This window comes from Narcine bancroftii, chromosome 12 (assembly GCF_036971445.1).
Source record: "Narcine bancroftii isolate sNarBan1 chromosome 12, sNarBan1.hap1, whole genome shotgun sequence".
Taxonomy (NCBI): domain Eukaryota; kingdom Metazoa; phylum Chordata; class Chondrichthyes; order Torpediniformes; family Narcinidae; genus Narcine; species Narcine bancroftii.
The window spans coordinates 66,019,078-66,037,566 of NC_091480.1; the positions used below are offsets into that span (position 1 = coordinate 66,019,078).

General features: G+C 48.8%; 2 protein-coding genes across 2 annotated transcripts; both read left to right on the forward strand.

The window, feature by feature from the left end:
• The first annotated feature begins 710 nt into the window (after positions 1 to 710).
• On the forward strand, positions 711 to 6,323 carry LOC138747429 (keratin, type II cytoskeletal 8-like). Its single transcript, XM_069906641.1, has 9 exons — positions 711 to 1,153; positions 1,282 to 1,490; positions 1,981 to 2,041; positions 2,188 to 2,283; positions 3,278 to 3,442; positions 3,550 to 3,675; positions 3,990 to 4,210; positions 4,573 to 4,622; positions 5,788 to 6,323. Exons 1-9 carry the CDS (start codon positions 785 to 787, stop codon positions 5,937 to 5,939), a joined length of 1,449 nt encoding a protein of 482 aa, XP_069762742.1. The 5' UTR covers positions 711 to 784; the 3' UTR covers positions 5,940 to 6,323.
• A 6,122-nt stretch (positions 6,324 to 12,445) lies between these two features.
• Positions 12,446 to 18,075, forward strand: LOC138747430 (keratin, type II cytoskeletal 8-like). The gene is made up of 9 exons (XM_069906642.1): positions 12,446 to 12,905; positions 13,034 to 13,242; positions 13,733 to 13,793; positions 13,940 to 14,035; positions 15,030 to 15,194; positions 15,302 to 15,427; positions 15,742 to 15,962; positions 16,325 to 16,374; positions 17,540 to 18,075. Exons 1-9 carry the CDS (start codon positions 12,519 to 12,521, stop codon positions 17,689 to 17,691), a joined length of 1,467 nt encoding a protein of 488 aa, XP_069762743.1. The 5' UTR covers positions 12,446 to 12,518; the 3' UTR covers positions 17,692 to 18,075.
• The last annotated feature ends 414 nt before the right edge of the window (positions 18,076 to 18,489 follow it).

An 18,489-nucleotide genomic window follows, 5' to 3' on the forward strand; every position in this document is an offset into this window, starting at 1 on the left:
CGGGGGCAGGGGAAGCGCCGGAAGCGAATCTAAGGGGATGGGGGGTGGGGTGGGGGTGATTCTCTCCCTATAACTGTAAGTCTGACTGTAAGATCTATCAGAGGCGCTTTGGCAATTACTGCCGGTGGCGAATCTGTCTGCCTTGCAGCAAGCAAAAGGACATTTCATGTAATAGGACACTCTTTTACCACCAGCATGATCAGTTGAAGATAGAATCTTGAAAGATTTAAAGGGGACCTGTGGGGCACAGTTGTCATACAAAGGGTGGTGGGGAAATAGAAGGAGCGTCCAGAGACAGGAAAATTGTAAGGTGCACGAACGTCCATGGACAGGAAAGGTTTGAAGGCACATGGCTAAAGGCAGGTCAATGGGAGGAGATTGGAGTGTGCTGGGGACATCTGTAACCCAACCGCGGGGCTGGATAGGCTGAGAAGAATGGCCCCTTAACCCGTCTCTTCGTCGCCTCCAGCCCGACACGGCCGTGCAGCTCTGGGCAGTCAGGAGCCTGCTTTTCTGGAGCCCATACATTTCTGCTGACGCCAGCGTTGCCCGCAGCGCCAAGGGCGGTGAGCAGCGCAGGGGAACAGGTTGGAACTCACGGCAGAAGGTGGCGGCCGACTCCTCCTCTCTCTCTCCATTGCTCCAACCCCATCCTTGTCACCTGATAAGCCGACCAAGCCCTCTGTACAGCTCATAAAAGCAGCTCCAGCCTCTCTCGGCTGCACCGGGGACTTGCGATCGCCGGAGCAGCTTCGCCGCCACAGAGCCCACATCATCTTTCACCATGTCCTTAACAGGGATCAAGATAACAAGAAGCTCCTCCAGCAGATCAGGAGGACAACGAAGCTCCGGATTGGGACAATGGGGCGGGAGCCGCATGTCTTCCATAGGTGGAGGATTCAGATCGTCTGGAGGATACCAGGGTGCCGGGCGGGCTCAAAGTCTCATCCTGTCCAGTTCGAGAAGCTCGAGGTTGTCCCGCCCCTCCGGCATGGGGCTCGGTGTTGGTATGGGGCTCGGTGTTGGCATGAAGACGGCTGTGGATCTGCACAGCCCCTTACCCAAAAATGACCTCAGTCAGCAAGCCATTCGTCTCCAGGAGACGCAGCAGATCACTGGGCTCAACGACCGGTTTGCCTCTTTCATTGAGCAGGTCAGTGCACCAGCTCTCCCCCGTCGCGCATGTTGGGAAGCCGGGGTTGCGTGTGTCTGGCCAAATGGCGCCTCCTTTCCTTGCCGGCTCCCTGTCAATCTAACCGTGGGCTCGCTTCCCATCCGCAGGTTTGCGCGCTGGAACTGAAAAATACTGAACTGAAGACCAAACTGGATCTCCTGCAAAAGCAGGGAACTTCCACATCGAACATCGAGAACATGTTCCAAATGTACATCGCCAACCTCAAGAGGCAACTGGAAGCTCTGGGGCAGGAAAAAGCGAAGTTCGAGTCGGACCTTGTGCAAATGCAGGCGCTGGTTGAGGACTTTAAGGGCAAGTAAGTGCGTGTGAGGCATTCCCCATTTCATCTGTTCTCGTCCCGGACGCGCTCACGGGGTCAGAGACATGGAGCATAAGCCGGCAGATTGCGGCAAGGTTCAATGTATGAGGCACCCCGCTCTCTCCCACTCGGACACTTGGTTCTGGTGCGGCGGAGCAACAGCAGCGAGTGGGCGTCTGGGGCTTCTCTATGGGACCGGCAAGTGCGCCAAGAGGAGAGGCGCAGGCGAAGCCGAGCTCTGGAACGCGAGGAGCCTCCCAGAACTCTGAAAGCCAGCGAGATGGACCGGGAGATTCAGGACAAGGAGGGCGCGCTGGTCTGGGGCGCGGCAGGGCCGATACTTCCCACGGAGCAGGGAGGGAAGAGCACTCCCAATGAACTGGGCAGCGTGCGAGGCGTCAGCACAAAGCAGCAGGGTCCCCTCGCAGCAACGGGACTCAATGCCTTCTTTGGAAGAGATTTTCCCTAAAGTCTAGATTCCTTTCAGGTACGAGGATGAAATTAACAAGCGGACTGAAATGGAGAACGAGTTTGTCATCGTCAAGAAGGTGAGTATGACTGGCGAGCTGTCTGTCCAATATGTCAAGCGCATTTCCGAGCGAGCTTTTCAAAGGCGTGGGTCACGAACATCTGTGGACACCATGGTTGAAGTAAGCAACGACCTTTCACAGCCGTGTGTCCCTTTCCTCTTCAGGATGTCGATGAATCCTACATGAACAAGGTGGAACTGGAGGCGAGGCTGGAAGCCTTGACCGATGAACTCGAATTCCTCAAGAGTATCTTTGACGAGGTAAACAGGCGACATGGTCCGGCAATTGGTCCCTTGCCGATCCCTTCAATCTCCTTTCAGTTCTTTTCCTTCCGCCTGTTATGAGTCCAGAGGAGCCCAAAGCCCAGCAGCAAAAGATATTCACCACGACAAGTAGTTACTTCAACAAAAGTTGTTTTAAATTCTCTTTAAACATGGAAACAGGATCAAACTTTAACGTATCACTATTAACTTAACGCCCCGACTTAAGCCCCTTTTCATTCTGAGCGCACGTGTACGTAATGTGTGCGTAAATTTAAGAAATGTTCTTTGGAAAGGTAAATGTTTACCACCCAGGAAGGTCCTTGGAGGTTTGCAGAGAGACATGTGTTGTTCCAGGATTTGCACAATTCAGGTACCACCATTATTCACCTCAATGTCTTTTTGATGAAACTTGCCCCATGTGGGTTATCTAAATGATAACCTCTTTCTTTCTGGCCAGCACAGTGTTCCTTTCTGTTCTTCCTATTCCAAAAGAAACATCAGACAGATAGCACTTCCAGCCATCCGCCACACTGGAGCTTCTGTTTCAGTTTGAACAACCTTCTCCTGGCTGACATTGTTCAGTTTCTCCCTCTCTCTGAGATTCAGAACAGCCAGCCACATGTCCTTCTCTCTCTCTCTCTCTCTCTCTCACTTGCAAAAACCCCTCGTCCTTCTCCAGCAAACAATAGGAGTTCATCTTCTGCTCCCATCTGTTGTTTTAGGTAAACAAACGTCTCAATGACCTTTGAGTGAGCCCTTTGCAGAGAGGTCAGAAGGCTTGCAAAAATGTCCAACACCATTTCAATTAGCACCTAATTGTGCAATGTGCATTGCATTCTGCAAAGTTTCTGTAAAGCCACTGAATATGAATGCTTCAGAATTTCAAATAAGATCTGTTTTAAAATGTGTGTATGTATGTAACCTACTCTAATTCTACCAATTTATCTCCCCAAAACATCTCCAAATATTCCATCACACCACCCACCTTTAGGAAATCCGCGAGCTACAGGCACAGATCCAGAACACTTCTGTCTGCGTGCAAGTGGACACTTCTCGTAAACTGGATATGAGTGGGATCATTGAACAGATCAAGAATCAATATAAAATATTGGCAGATGCTAACCGCAAGGAGGCTGAACAATGGAAAATGATGAAGGTAAGCGTTCGCATCCAAGTCGCCAGGTCCCACCTGCACTGGCAGCTCTGACCTCTGTGTTGGAGGGGGAAACCTTTTGCTGACCAGTTCTCGATGTGTCCTTGCAGATGCAAGAGCTGAGCATGTCAGGTGGAGGTTTGGAAGCAGACATGCGGGCAATAAAAACAGAATGTAATGATCTGAATCAATCCATCCGGAGAATCAGCATGGACATCGAAAATCTTAAAGCCCAGGTAAGCCTCGGAGTGAAAGCATGCAGGATCTGGGTATCAACACCCGCAGTTTGGCAAAATACCCGCTTCTCCTCCCAGCCCAAAGCAAACGGCCAAGAGACGACTGAAATCTCCGATCAATTGGGTCGAATTCTGCCATTCCAGGACCCTCTCACTCCTTCCGGGGAAAGGCTTAGGATGCTGATCCATTCTCAGCCAATCTACAACACAGCACGCTCAGCATGGTCCTTCTCAAGGAGGGGGTTTGGGTGGAGTGTGGCAGGTGAGGCAGCGCTCCACGTACAAGTCATCATGTTAACCTTTGTGCCACTTAGCGTATGAAACTGGAGGCTGATATCAGAGAAGCGGAAGAACGTGGGGAAATGTCTCTCAAAGGCAGTAAAAGCAGAATTCAAGAACTGCAAGACGCCATCCAGAAAGCCAAGCAAGAGATGACCAAGCAAGTCCAGGAACTCGAGAATCTGATGCAAGTCAAGCTGGGTCTGGATATGGAGATTCTTGCCTACAGGAAGCTCCTAGAGGGAGAGGAAGCAAGGTAGGACATTGGGTAGTTCCACCTTCCATGTGTGACACCTCTACACCAATTCTGTTTTCTTGTTCCAAAGGAGCATGGGTGCAGCAGCCACGTACCTTGTACCCATGTGCTCCGCGGTGTGCCCCATTTGAGGTTGTGGAGATCCCTGCCATGCTCAGAAAGATGACTGCTTTTTACTATCAGCACTCAGGCGTGAAGAATGAGCAGCTCGGGCAAGGGTCTGCAGGCTAGAAATCCCCACGGGGTTTCACCCAACCAAGTCAGTGTTCCTTCGAGACGGAAGCAATTTGTAAACCTGAGCAAAATATGCCTCGAAACGTCCTCGAAAGGCCTGTGGTAACACGAATATTTCTTCTCAACAGGATGGCCGAAGGGATAAGAACACTCAGCATCCAATCAGTGCAACAGCAAGGTAGGCAGACGTGTCAAGATTTTACCCAGAGAACACAGCTATATGCATTGCTTTAATGATACTTGTTCATGAGTGTTACCTCACTGGCCTTCATGGTCTCCTGGCCAAGAGATGGTGTGAACTGAACTCCTCGCTTTTCCCTTCACATCCACTGTCCTTTCCTCAGAAAGCTCACAGTTGACATCTCACCCCTAACTGAGACTCCACATCGCGGCCTTCTTCTGCGATCAGTCGTCGGATGGCACCCTGGCTCCCAGCCTGCTGCTTTAACGAGACTCCATGTGTCTGTCTCATGGGCAGCAATCCCTCCTCATCCTTACCCTACCCGTGTCTCTGCAACAATATACACCGTTGCATTCACCTTCATTCTCCAGTGTTTCTTCTGCCTTCTCTCATTGGGACGGGATGCCCTCGCCCCTTTTGATGCCTGACTACCATTTGGTCAGCCGTTCATTCCCTCTAATGTCTGCTCTTCCTGTTCTGACATCAAGCCAAGGCATTCATCAGAGACATAGTAGCAAGGCCATCCACCTCCATCGTCACCTCCTTCCTATAATCTAACTCAGTCCCTAAGTCAGGCTGACCTATTCATTTGTGCTTTTCCCTCTTCCACATTGAACTGTTGTGCTCCTCTCTTGGAGCCCTGTCCCAATTCTTGTTGGTCCATCCATCTCCATCAAAGATCTCTTGTCCTCCTTGTAACTTATTCCAACTCCCACCACCCGCTTTGTTCCCTGATGTATATTTGTTCCGAACTTGGTAATGTCGCATCTTTCCGATCTCAGTGTCCAACTCTCTCCAGAGCCCTGTGACCGTCCTTACTTATCTCTGCACTCTACCGCCCTGTTATCTCGGTGCCTTGACTGACGGATGCACCTCGAGCTCCCAAATGCTGACATTTCAGTGATCACCTTTCCAAATCTTACTTCATCTCGGGTTCCCTTTCCTTCTTTTCAAACACCGTCTCCCCGCCCGCCACCCACCCCCCACCCCCACCCCATGCTTTGATGTGTGCGGATGTAGCTTAGAGTGAAGCTTGTGTTCGATCGAGTCCTTTGGGGTGCATTGAAGTAGCAAAGTGTCTGCCTTGGTTGTTGCAGTTCTTTCCGAAATTGCAGCGTCCTCATTTCAATGGCCTTTCTCCCCCTTCTCTCCCCCACTGCAGCTGATTATGGGCAATTTAATCAATCGAGTAGCAAAATGTCGGGATTTCTCCAAGGGGCCGGTGAGATGGAAAGCTCTTCCATACAACTCGGAACACCATTAATTACGAAATCGGTGCTGCAATCCAAAAGCCAAGTGCAGAGCACATTTTAAATCACAAGGGAGAACCTCCTGTCCGCTCTGTCGCTCGTGGCTTCCTTGCCAGGCGCAGCAATTCTTCCTTGTGGTGTTTTTCGTGAAGTGGGTTCACTTGGTCACATTCCCTTTCTGCATGACCTTGGAATTCTGCTCAATGCACGCCGTTGTGCAACATGACATTAACTTCGATCTTAATGAGGGCAGAAATGATATTACATTAGTCTGCAGCTTGGGGTTGTGAGCAAATTGGGGAAGTCATCTTTATTTGTTGGTCGTTGTAAAACAGAAACTGACCCCATGTTTTACATGCTGTATCTGCTCTCTGGTTCTCTCTCTTTCTGTATCGGGAATTTACCTTGTTCATCAACTTTGAATAAACTGGAATATTTCAATCTGCAACTCTGCATTTTACTTTGATCAAACACATGATGAAATGATCGAAAAGGGCAGGGTTCACATCTTCGTGTCAACATTGAATCATTCCATTAGTTCCTCTCAAGGAAAAAATAGAACAGATAGAAGTCTCAAATCAAAATCACGCCCGACCAAGTCGAGCTGCAACAGAAGGGCTCCCTCACCAGAGATAGGCCAGTTTATTATCTGAAAGTACATACATTGACACTGTTCACAATGCAGCTCGATTATCATAAATACTGTGCAGCTCGTCAGTGGTGCAGTGAGATACGCACCGGGCCAGAACAATCCCAGTGGGTCCTGCACACAGAACCAGTCCAAATTGAATGAGGAAAGGACTCTTCATCTCCGGGCTATAAGGGCCTTGCAGGAAATGGCACGGGGACGAATCCAATGCGTTCTGCAATCTCTAATTTACCAGAATGACTGCAAATTCTCCCACCGCTCCCTGAAATGGCGGGTAAAGAAGTGGTAAGGCATGCTTGCCCTTATTGTTCACTGGGTCTAAAATTTGGGAGGTCACGCTGTAGCTGTGTAGCAATATGCTGAGGCCACATTTGGAGAATGCTGTGAAGTTCTGGTCACTGCTGTCCAAGGACATTTTCGAGAGGGTGCAGGACATTTTCAGCCGGGATTGCCTGCCTTCGAGAGTATGATCTCCAACGGGTTGGACACATTTGGATTGTTTTCATTTGAATGTTGGAGGCTGAGGGGCGTCCTGACAGCACCATATCAAATCATAACGGTCATAGATAGGCGAGATGGTCAAAGCCTCCCCACCCCCACCCCCACCCCCACCGTGGCAAGGTCCAATATTAGAGAACGCAGCTGTCAGGTGAGACAGGGAAAGGTTAAAAGAGATGTGCGAGGCATGTTCTCCACACAACACACTGAAGAGCTTTGCTCCGGGAGGCGGTGGAAGCAGGTAGCTGCAGCATTTGAAATAGAAGTGAGGCAGGTACAGGAATAGGACGAGATGGACAGAACAAGACCCACATGCAGGCAGGTGGGATGATTGGAAAATTGGCCCGATGATTCCCACACACATCATGGGCTGAACAGCTTCTGCTAACTGGTCGATGTACGGAGATTTAGAAAATCCAGAACAGTGAAGCGTTCAAAATTAAAACGTAGAATTCAATATACACGATCACAAGAACACGTCATTGAAAACGCAAATGAAATGCTTCACTTGCTTTCAGTTACCCGGGCCCAGTGCCGGGTGCACCGTCTGTACAAACAGTCCCAATACCTGCTCACAGTTCGGGGACTCCCCCTGAGAGTCGGGCCTTTGTATTGGCCACATGGTGCCCAGGCAAAGACCTGCCCCCAGCCCACCACCCCATTGGGAAGCTGGATGTGCGCGGTTACTGGTGTGGGGCGAAAGTGGTTGGGATTCATTCCCTTCCCAACACAGGACTATCAAAACCCACGGAGCAGGACAGTTCGCCGCAGAGTGACTGTTTTCAGTGCCGGCAGGGATCAGTGTCCGTGGTTTCCTTCAGTAGCATTCGAGTTGTTGGCTCTCTCGGCATATTCATCAGCCCCGCGTCCAACTGACACTCAGTGCTACAGCGCACATACTGTTGTGTGTGTGTGTCTGTGTGTGTGTGTGTGTGTGTGTGTGTGTGTGTGTGTGTGTGTGTGTGTGTGTGTGTGTGTGTTTGTGTGTGAGTGCGTGCGCGCGCGTGTGCGTGTGTGTGTGACTAGGATATGACCATATCTACTCTTCATGCCACCCTTTGCATATTACGCTGTCCGGGGGCTTAAAACCCACCGCATTCTTGGGGTCCCTTGCTTGGCCAGGTGAATTGCCCCCTGTCTGACCAAGGGTCCCTCCACCTGACCACGGATCATTCCTCCTCACCACATCCACACACTTGCGCGCACACACACACGCATTCACAGACGCCCACACACACACACACACACACACACACGCACATTAGTTTTTCCAGTCCGTGTGTTCAATCCACCTTCTCAGAGCCCCTTTCCCAGCCAGGAGACTCGACGCCCCTCCACATCACCTCTCACTAAGGGTACACCACTGGATACACACAAACACCAAGGTGACTGCACCCATGTGATGCGCTGGGCAGGGCTGTCCGTGAGGTAGACAGGCCATTCTGTGATTAGCGGGCATTGCGATCACAGTCGGGATAGTGGTATGGTTGGGCTCATTGGTGAAGGTCAAATGGGCTTGAGGTCAGAGGTTAGTGTGGGGTCATTGGGGAAGTTCGTGCTTTGTGAGGTCACTGTCCAGGATTTGAACGATCTGTTGAGGGAGCTGACTGTGGTTTTAATTGATGGTTCTGATAGTTTTTCCTGATGGGAGCAGCTGGAAGATGTGAGGTGCATTGTGGTGGGGTCTTCCCTGATTTTGAGAGGCCGCTTTAAATACCCATCTCAGTAAATCACATTAATGGGAGTGTGCTCCCAGTAATCCTCGCTGCTGCTTTTATGGTCCAGTGGATTTACCTCTGCCCTGTCGCCACGTAGCAACTGTCCGGCCCTGTGATACAGCCGGCCTGGACATACTCCATAGAGCTTCTGCAGGAAGTTGACATGATGGTGGGTGATAGTCTTTCCCGTTTAAGCCTTCTAAAGGAGTGCGGTCGCTGTCGCACCTTCCTGACAAGTGAGGAGATACTGAGTACCCACGATAGGTCATGAGTCATCTGAGCTCCAAAAAACTTGGTGCTCTCCACTCTCGCCACTCTCAAGCTATTAACATGCAGTGGAGGCTGATCGTTCCTGGTCCTCCCGAAGGCCACAATCATCTCCTTTTTCTTGATGTACGTTGACTTAATGGTAAGAGTGTGGCAGTGGGGTGTAATGACTCAGATTAGAGGCCTGTGTCTAATGGTGCGCTGCAGGATTCAGCACTGGCCCCACTCTTGTCTCTTATCAATTTGAATGCCTTCTTTTCTTTGAATATTTTATTTATTCAACATATATAATGTCAAGAAGTTAATATAATACCATAGTTACATAATAGTATCTTAACAAATATATGCTGAAACTATATAAAAAACTAAAATATAAAATAAAAAAGACTAACTACTACAAATAAAAACCGTACACCTACTAATCCATTCACCTGAACTAATCTAATCCCTAAACTGAAATATATGCCATTTCATTATAAAATGATTACAAATATTTAATTCGGATTGTATCAGTTGACAATCAGAGACCTCAAAAACACCATAAAATTACACTTTCAGAGAAAACTTCACTGATCAGGAAAAATAAATTAATAAAATCATACTTTTAATTTCATTATTTTAGCATAGGGACCCCAAATTTTTTAAAACAAGAAAAGTTATTCCTTAAATTAGAAGCAATTTTTTCTCATGGAATACAGCTTTGTATTTCAGCATGCCGTCTATCTAATGTTAATGAAACATCGGATTTCCATGTCACGGTAACACATTTCCTCGCTTTTACTAAAATCAACTTAACAAATTTTAATTGCAAATCTGACAGCGATAATGTAGGAGTGACACTTTCAAAATGTCCCAACAAAAATAATTCACGATTTAAAGGAAAGTTCACTCCTGTGATCCGTGGCAAACCCCCAAAGGGTTGACCTTTGAACAAGACCACGTGGAATGAAGAAAGGTACCAATATCCGTTCCACATCTAAAACATTGATCCGATAAATCCAATCTCCATCGACTCAATTTCTGAGGAGTAAATATGCAGCTGATGTAAAACATTATAATGAAATCATCTATCTCTTCCATTAATAGGATTTGTCAGAACCTCTTGACACAAATTTTGCCGGTTTTGTAGATCCATAATCATGTCCAAACCTCGTTCCCATCTTTCTTTTGATTTAAGCAATCCTAATTTAGGTGTCAGTTCTTGTAACAAAATATATGCAATTGAAATAAATTTTTAAATCATTCCATCAACCATAATTTGTTCCAAATTTGAAAGATCTTTTGAATAGTTTCCGATCCTAGTTTCTCTCTTTAGAAAACCCTTCGATTGAAAATAACTAATTAATGTATTTTAAGGTACATCATATTCAATCATTAATTGACCTTAACACCCCCTCCTCATTTCCCTTCTAATACCATCTATTTGAAAAAGGAATCTCTTTTGTAAAAATCAACAAGGGATTAATTAATGGCGTTTTCAATGAAAGAATATTTCCACCAGTTTCCAAGTTTATTTAATTCCAAATATTCAACCAATGTTTTAATATTGGGCCTTCCCTGTCTATTACACTAGATTTAGAAAGACATTTATAAATAAACTCGTCTCCTATCTTATTTAATTCGATATCCACCCATGATGGACTAATGTTAACGGACATAAAAACTAACAAGCTTAATTGTGCTGCTTTGTACCAATTCTTAAAATTGGGACGTTGTCTTCCTCCTTGATCATATTTCCATGTTAATTTTACAACGACTTTCTTACCATCCTCACTTTCCAAAGAAATCCCTGAACTTGCTTATTTAAATCTTGAAAAAATTTTGAGGTTAAAGTGTGAACGTCTTCAATGCCGACGATACCAAAAGTTCGTGCTATACCTGAGAGTGGAGAAGGTGATCCCGGATTACAACAGGATGCAGATGAACTGGACAAGCAGAGCAAGGAACGGCAGATGGGATTTCACTCGGAAAGTGCGAGGTGTTGCATTGAGGTGGATTAATTAATCCAGGGCAAGAATTACATGGTGAATGGAAGGTCGCTGGGGCGTGCTGCAGCACAAGGAGGCTTGGGACGACAGCCAGATATTTCCATGGAGGCAGTGACCCAAGAGGACAGGGTAGCGAAGAAGGTGTTTTCCACGCTTGCCTTCTTTGGTTAGGGAAGTAAGTCCAGGTGCAGGGATGTCATGTTCCGACTCCACAGGACGTTGGGGAGACCAGAGCTGGAGTGTGGTGTGCAATTCTGGCCACCCAGCGATTGGAAAGATTGAATTGGAAATGGGTGCAGAACATTCATGAGAATGTTACTGGAGCTGGCATGATAATGAGAGGATGGGTGGGCTGGGGCTTTCCCCTTGAAGTGCAGGGAACTTTTACAGTATAGTCTTACTATTCTAATATTTCAACTTCTATTCTAACTTATATTTATATCAATATGCTCCTTGGTCCTGGAGAAAAGCTATTTCGTCTTTACTGTGCGAACACGTGTTGAACGTTGATGAAGGTGACTTGACTTGACTTGACGAGAGGGGCAAGTGGAGGAGACGAGCTGAGGGGACTCTGCGGCCGAGGGACCAGGTCATGCGGCGGGCTGCTGGCGACCGAGGCGAGGAACCCGCGGAAGGGAACGGCGATTCAAAGAGGTGCCGATGGCGCTGAAGGGTCCCTGACCATGTCGGAGATCTGGAGCTCGAAGTGCCAATGGCTTGGACTGGATTCTGTGTGGCTGCGGGGGCAGGGGAAGCGCCGGAAGCGAATCTAAGGGGATGGGGGGTGGGGTGGGGGTGATTCTCTCCCTATAACTGTAAGTCTGACTGTAAGATCTATCAGAGGCGCTTTGGCAATTACTGCCGGTGGCGAATCTGTCTGCCTTGCAGCAAGCAAAAGGACATTTCATGTAATAGGACACTCTTTTACCACCAGCATGATCAGTTGAAGCTAGAATCTTGAAAGATTTAAAGGGGACCTGTGGGGCACAGTTGTCATACAAAGGGTGGTGGGGAAATAGAAGGAGCGGCCAGAGACAGGAAAATTGTAAGGTGCACGAACGTCCATGGACAGGAAAGGTTTGAAGGCACATGGCTAAAGGCAGGTCAATGGGAGGAGATTGGAGTGTGCTGGGGACATCTGTAACCCAACCGCGGGGCTGGATGGGCTGAGAAGAATGGCCCCTTCCCCGTCTCTTCGTCGCCTCCAGCCCGACACGGCCGTGCAGCTCTGGGCAGTCAGGAGCCTGCTTTTCTGGAGCCCACACATTTCTGCTGACGCCAGCGTTGCCCGCAGCGCCAAGGGCGGTGAGCAGCGCAGGGGAACAGGTTGGAACTCACGGCAGAAGGTGGCGGCCGACTCCTCCTCCCTCTCTCCATTGCTCCAACCCCATCCTTGTCACCTGATAAGCCGACCAAGCCCTCTGTACAGCTCATAAAAGCAGCTCCAGCCTCTCTCGGCTGCACCGGGGACTTGCGATCGCCGGAGCAGCTTCGCCGCCACAGAGCCCACATCATCTTTCACCATGTCCTTAACAGGGATCAAGATAACAAGAAGCTCCTCCAGCAGATCAGGAGGACAACGAAGCTCCGGATTGGGACAATGGGGCGGGAGCCGCATGTCTTCCATAGGTGGAGGATTCAGATCGTCTGGAGGATACCAGGGTGCCGGGCGGGCTCAAAGTCTCATCCTGTCCAGTTCGAGAAGCTCGAGGTTGTCCCGCCCCTCCGGCATGGGGCTCGGTGTTGGTATGGGGCTCGGTGTTGGCATAGGGCTCGGTGTTGGCATGAAGACGGCTGTGGATCTGCACAGCCCCTTACCCAAAAATGACCTCAGTCAGCAAGCCATTCGTCTCCAGGAGACGCAGCAGATCACTGGGCTCAACGACCGGTTTGCCTCTTTCATTGAGCAGGTCAGTGCACCAGCTCTCCCCCGTCGCGCATGTTGGGAAGCCGGGGTTGCGTGTGTCTGGCCAAATGGCGCCTCCTTTCCTTGCCGGCTCCCTGTCAATCTAACCGTGGGCTCGCTTCCCATCCGCAGGTTTGCGCGCTGGAACTGAAAAATACTGAACTGAAGACCAAACTGGATCTCCTGCAAAAGCAGGGAACTTCGACATCGAACATCGAGAACATGTTCCAAATGTACATCGCCAACCTCAAGAGGCAACTGGAAGCTCTGGGGCAGGAGAAAGCGAAGTTCGAGTCGGACCTTGTGCAAATGCAGGCGCTGGTTGAGGACTTTAAGGGCAAGTAAGTGCGTGTGAGGCATTCCCCATTTCATCTGTTCTCGTCCCGGACGCGCTCACGGGGTCAGAGACATGGAGCAGAAGCCGGCAGATTGCGGCAAGGTTCAATGCATGAGGCACCCCGCTCTCTCCCACTCGGACACTTGGTTCTGGTGCGGCGGAGCAACAGCAGCGAGTGGGCGTCTGGGGCTTCTCTATGGGACCGGCAAGTGCGCCAAGAGGAGAGGCGCAGGCGAAGCCGAGCTCTGGAACGCGAGGAGCCTCCCAGAACTCTGAAAGCCAGCGAGATGGACCGGGAGATTCAGGGCAAGGAGGGCGCGCTGGTCTGGGGCGCGGCAGGGCCGATACTTCCCACGGAGCAGGGAGGGAAGAGCACTCCCAATGAACCGGGCAGCGTGCGAGGCGTCAGCACAAAGCAGCAGGGTCCCCTCGCAGCAACGGGACTCAATGCCTTCTTTGGAAGAGATTTTCCCTAAAGTCTAGATTCCTTTCAGGTACGAGGATGAAATTAACAAGCGGACTGAAATGGAGAACGAGTTTGTCATCGTCAAGAAGGTGAGTATGACTGGCGAGCTGTCTGTCCAATATGTCAAGCGCATTTCCGAGCGAGCTTTTCAAAGGCGTGGGTCACGAACATCTGTGGACACCGTGGTTGAAGTAAGCAACGACCTTTCACAGCCGTGTGTCCCTTTCCTCTTCAGGATGTCGATGAATCCTACATGAACAAGGTGGAACTGGAGGCGAGGCTGGAAGCCTTGACCGATGAACTCGAATTCCTCAAGAGTATCTTTGACGAGGTAAACAGGCGACATGGTCCGGCAATTGGTCCCTTGCCGATCCTTTCAATCTCCTTTCAGTTCTTTTCCTTCCGCCTGTTATGAGTCCAGAGGAGCCCAAAGCCCAGCAGCAAAAGATATTCACCACGACAAGTAGTTACTTCAACAAAAGTTGTTTTAAATTCTCTTTAAACATGGAAACAGGATCAAACTTTAACGTATCACTATTAACTTAACGCCCCGACTTAAGCCCCTTTTCATTCTGAGCGCACGTGTAAGTAATGTGTGCGTAAATTTAAGAAATGTTCTTTGGAAAGGTAAATGTTTACCACCCAGGAAGGTCCTTGGAGGTTTGCAGAGAGACATGTGTTGTTCCAGGATTTGCACAATTCAGGTACCACCATTATTCACCTCAATGTCTTTTTGATGAAACTTGCCCTATGTGGGTTCTCTAGATGATAACCTCTTTCTTTCTGGCCAGCACAGAGTTCCTTTCTGTTCTTCCTATTCCAAAAGAAACATCAGACAGATAGCACTTCCAGCCATCCGCCACACTGGAGCTTCTGTTTCAGTTTGAACAACCTTCTCCTGGCTGACATTGTTCAGTTTCTCCCTCTCTCTGAGATTCAGAACAGCCAGCCACATGTCCTTCTCTCTCTCTCTCTCTCTCTCTCACTTGCAAAAACCCCTCCTCCTTCTCCAGCAAACAATAGGAGTTAATCTTCTGCTCCCATCTGTTGTTTTAGGTAAACAAACGTCTCAATGACCTTTGAGTGAGCCCTTTGCAGAGAGGTCAGAAGGCTTGCAAAAATGTCCAACATCATTTCAATTAGCACCTAATTGTGCAATGTGCATTGCATTCTGCATAGTTTCTGTAAAGCCACTGAATATGAATGCTTCAGAATTTCAAATAAGATCTGTTTTAAAATGTGTGTATGTATGTAACCTACTCTAATTCTACCAATTTATCTCCCCAAAACATCTCCAAATATTCCATCACACCACCCACCTTTAGGAAATCCGCGAGCTACAGGCACAGATCCAGAACACTTCTGTCTGCGTGCAAGTGGACACTTCTCGTAAACTGGATATGAGTGGGATCATTGAACAGATCAAGAATCAATATAAAATATTGGCAGATGCTAACCGCAAGGAGGCTGAACAATGGAAAATGATGAAGGTAAGCGTTCGCATCCAAGTCGCCAGGTCCCACCTGCACTGGCAGCTCTGACCTCTGTGTTGGAGGGGGAAACCTTTTGCTGACCAGTTCTCGATGTGTCCTTGCAGATGCAAGAGCTGAGCATGTCAGGTGGAGGTTTGGAAGCAGACATGCGGGCAATAAAAACAGAATGTAATGATCTGAATCAATCCATCCGGAGAATCAGCATGGACATCGAAAATCTTAAAGCCCAGGTAAGCCTCGGAGTGAAAGCATGCAGGATCTGGGTATCAACACCCGCAGTTTGGCAAAATACCCGCTTCTCCTCCCAGCCCAAAGCAAACGGCCAAGAGACGACTGAAATCTCCGATCAATTGGGTCGAATTCTGCCATTCCAGGACCCTCTCACTCCTTCCGGGGAAAGGCTTAGGATGCTGATCCATTCTCAGCCAATCTACAACACAGCACGCTCAGCATGGTCCTTCTCAAGGAGGGGGTTTGGGTGGGGTGTGGCAGGTGAGGCAGCGCTCCACGTACAAGTCATCATGTTAACCTTTGTGCCACTTAGCGTTTGAAACTGGAGGCTGATATCAGAGAAGCGGAAGAACGTGGGGAAATGTCTCTCAAAGGCAGTAAAAGCAGAATTCAAGAACTGCAAGACGCCATCCAGAAAGCCAAGCAAGAGATGACCAAGCAAGTCCAGGAACTCGAGAATCTGATGCAAGTCAAGCTGGGTCTGGATATGGAGATTCTTGCCTACAGGAAGCTCCTAGAGGGAGAGGAAGCAAGGTAGGACATTGGGTAGTTCCACCTTCCATGTGTGACACCTCTACACCAATTCTGTTTTCTTGTTCCAAAGGAGCGTGGGTGCAGCAGCCACGTACCTTGTACCCATGTGCTCCGCGGTGTGCCCCATTTGAGGTTGTGGAGATCCCTGCCATGCTCAGAAAGATGACTGCTTTTTACTATCAGCACTCAGGCGTGAAGAATGAGCAGCTCGGGCAAGGGTCTGCAGGCTAGAAATCCCCACGGGGTTTCACCCAACCAAGTCAGTGTTCCTTCGAGACGGAAGCAATTTGTAAACCTGAGCAAAATATGCCTCGAAACGTCCTCGAAAGGCCTGTGGTAACACGAATATTTCTTCTCAACAGGATGGCCGAAGGGATAAGAACACTCAGCATCCAATCAGTGCAACAGCAAGGTAGGCAGACGTGTCAAGATTTTACCCAGAGAACACAGCTATATGCATTGCTTTAATGATACTTGTTCATGAGTGTTACCTCACTGGCCTTCATGGTCTCCTGGCCAAGAGATGGTGTGAACTGAACTCCTCGCTTTTCCCTTCACATCCACTGTCCTTTCCTCAGAAAGCTCACAGTTGACATCTCACCCCTAACTGAGACTCCACATCGCGGCCTTCTTCTGCGATCAGTCGTCGGATGGCACCCTGGCTCCCAGCCTGCTGCTTTAACGAGACTCCATGTGTCTGTCTCATGGGCAGCAATCCCTCCTCATCCTTACCCTACCCGTGTCTCTGCAACAATATACACCGTTGCATTCACCTTCATTCTCCAGTGTTTCTTCTGCCTTCTCTCATTGGGACGGGATGCCCTCGCCCCTTTTGATGCCTGACTACCATTTGGTCAGCCGTTCATTCCCTCTAATGTCTGCTCTTCCTGTTCTGACATCAAGCCAAGGCATTCATCAGAGACATAGTAGCAAGGCCATCCACCTCCATCGTCACCTCCTTCCTATAATCTAACTCAGTCCCTAAGTCAGGCTGACCTATTCATTTGTGCTTTTCCCTCTTCCACATTGAACTGTTGTGCTCCTCTCTTGGAGCCCTGTCCCAATTCTTGTTGGTCCATTCATCTCCATCAAAGATCTCTTGTCCTCCTTGTAACTTATTCCAACTCCCACCACCCGCTTTGTTCCCTGATGTATATTTGTTCCGAACTTGGTAATGTCGCATCTTTCCGATCTCAGTGTCCAACTCTCTCCAGAGCCCTGTGACCGTCCTTACTTATCTCTGCACTCTACCGCCCTGTTATCTCGGTGCCTTGACTGACGGATGCACCTCGAGCTCCCAAATGCTGACATTTCAGTGATCACCTTTCCAAATCTTACTTCATCTCGGGTTCCCTTTCCTTCTTTTCAAACACCGTCTCCCCGCCCGCCACCCACCCCCCACCCCCACCCCATGCTTTGATGTGTGCGGATGTAGCTTAGAGTGAAGCTTGTGTTCGATCGAGTCCTTTGGGGTGCATTGAAGTAGCAAAGTGTCTGCCTTGGTTGTTGCAGTTCTTTCCGAAATTGCAGCGTCCTCATTTCAATGGCCTTTCTCCCCCTTCTCTCCCCCACTGCAGCTGATTATGGGCAATTTAATCAATCGAGTAGCAAAATGTCGGGATTTCTCCAAGGGGCCGGTGAGATGGAAAGCTCTTCCATACAACTCGGAACACCATTAATTACGAAATCGGTGCTGCAATCCAAAAGCCAAGTGCAGAGCACATTTTAAATCACAAGGGAGAACCTCCTGTCCGCTCTGTCGCTCGTGGCTTCCTTGCCAGGCGCAGCAATTCTTCCTTGTGGTGTTTTTCGTGAAGTGGGTTCACTTGGTCACATTCCCTTTCTGCATGACCTTGGAATTCTGCTCAATGCACGCCGTTGTGCAACATGACATTAACTTCGATCTTAATGAGGGCAGAAATGATATTACATTAGTCTGCAGCTTGGGGTTGTGAGCAAATTGGGGAAGTCATCTTTATTTGTTGGTCGTTGTAAAACAGAAACTGACCCCATGTTTTACATGCTGTATCTGCTCTCTGGTTCTCTCTCTTTCTGTATCGGGAATTTACCTTGTTCATCAACTTTGAATAAACTGGAATATTTCAATCTGCAACTCTGCATTTTACTTTGATCAAACACATGATGAAATGATCGAAAAGGGCAGGGTTCACATCTTCGTGTCAACATTGAATCATTCCATTAGTTCCTCTCAAGGAAAAAATAGAACAGATAGAAGTCTCAAATCAAAATCACGCCCGACCAAGTCGAGCTGCAACAGAAGGGCTCCCTCACCAGAGATAGGCCAGTTTATTATCTGAAAGTACATACATTGACACTGTTCACAATGCAGCTCGATTATCATAAATACTGTGCAGCTCGTCAGTGGTGCAGTGAGATACGCACCGGGCCAGAACAATCCCAGTGGGTCCTGCACACAGAACCAGTCCAAATTGAATGAGGAAAGGACTCTTCATCTCCGGGCTATAAGGGCCTTGCAGGAAATGGCACGGGGACGAATCCAATGCGT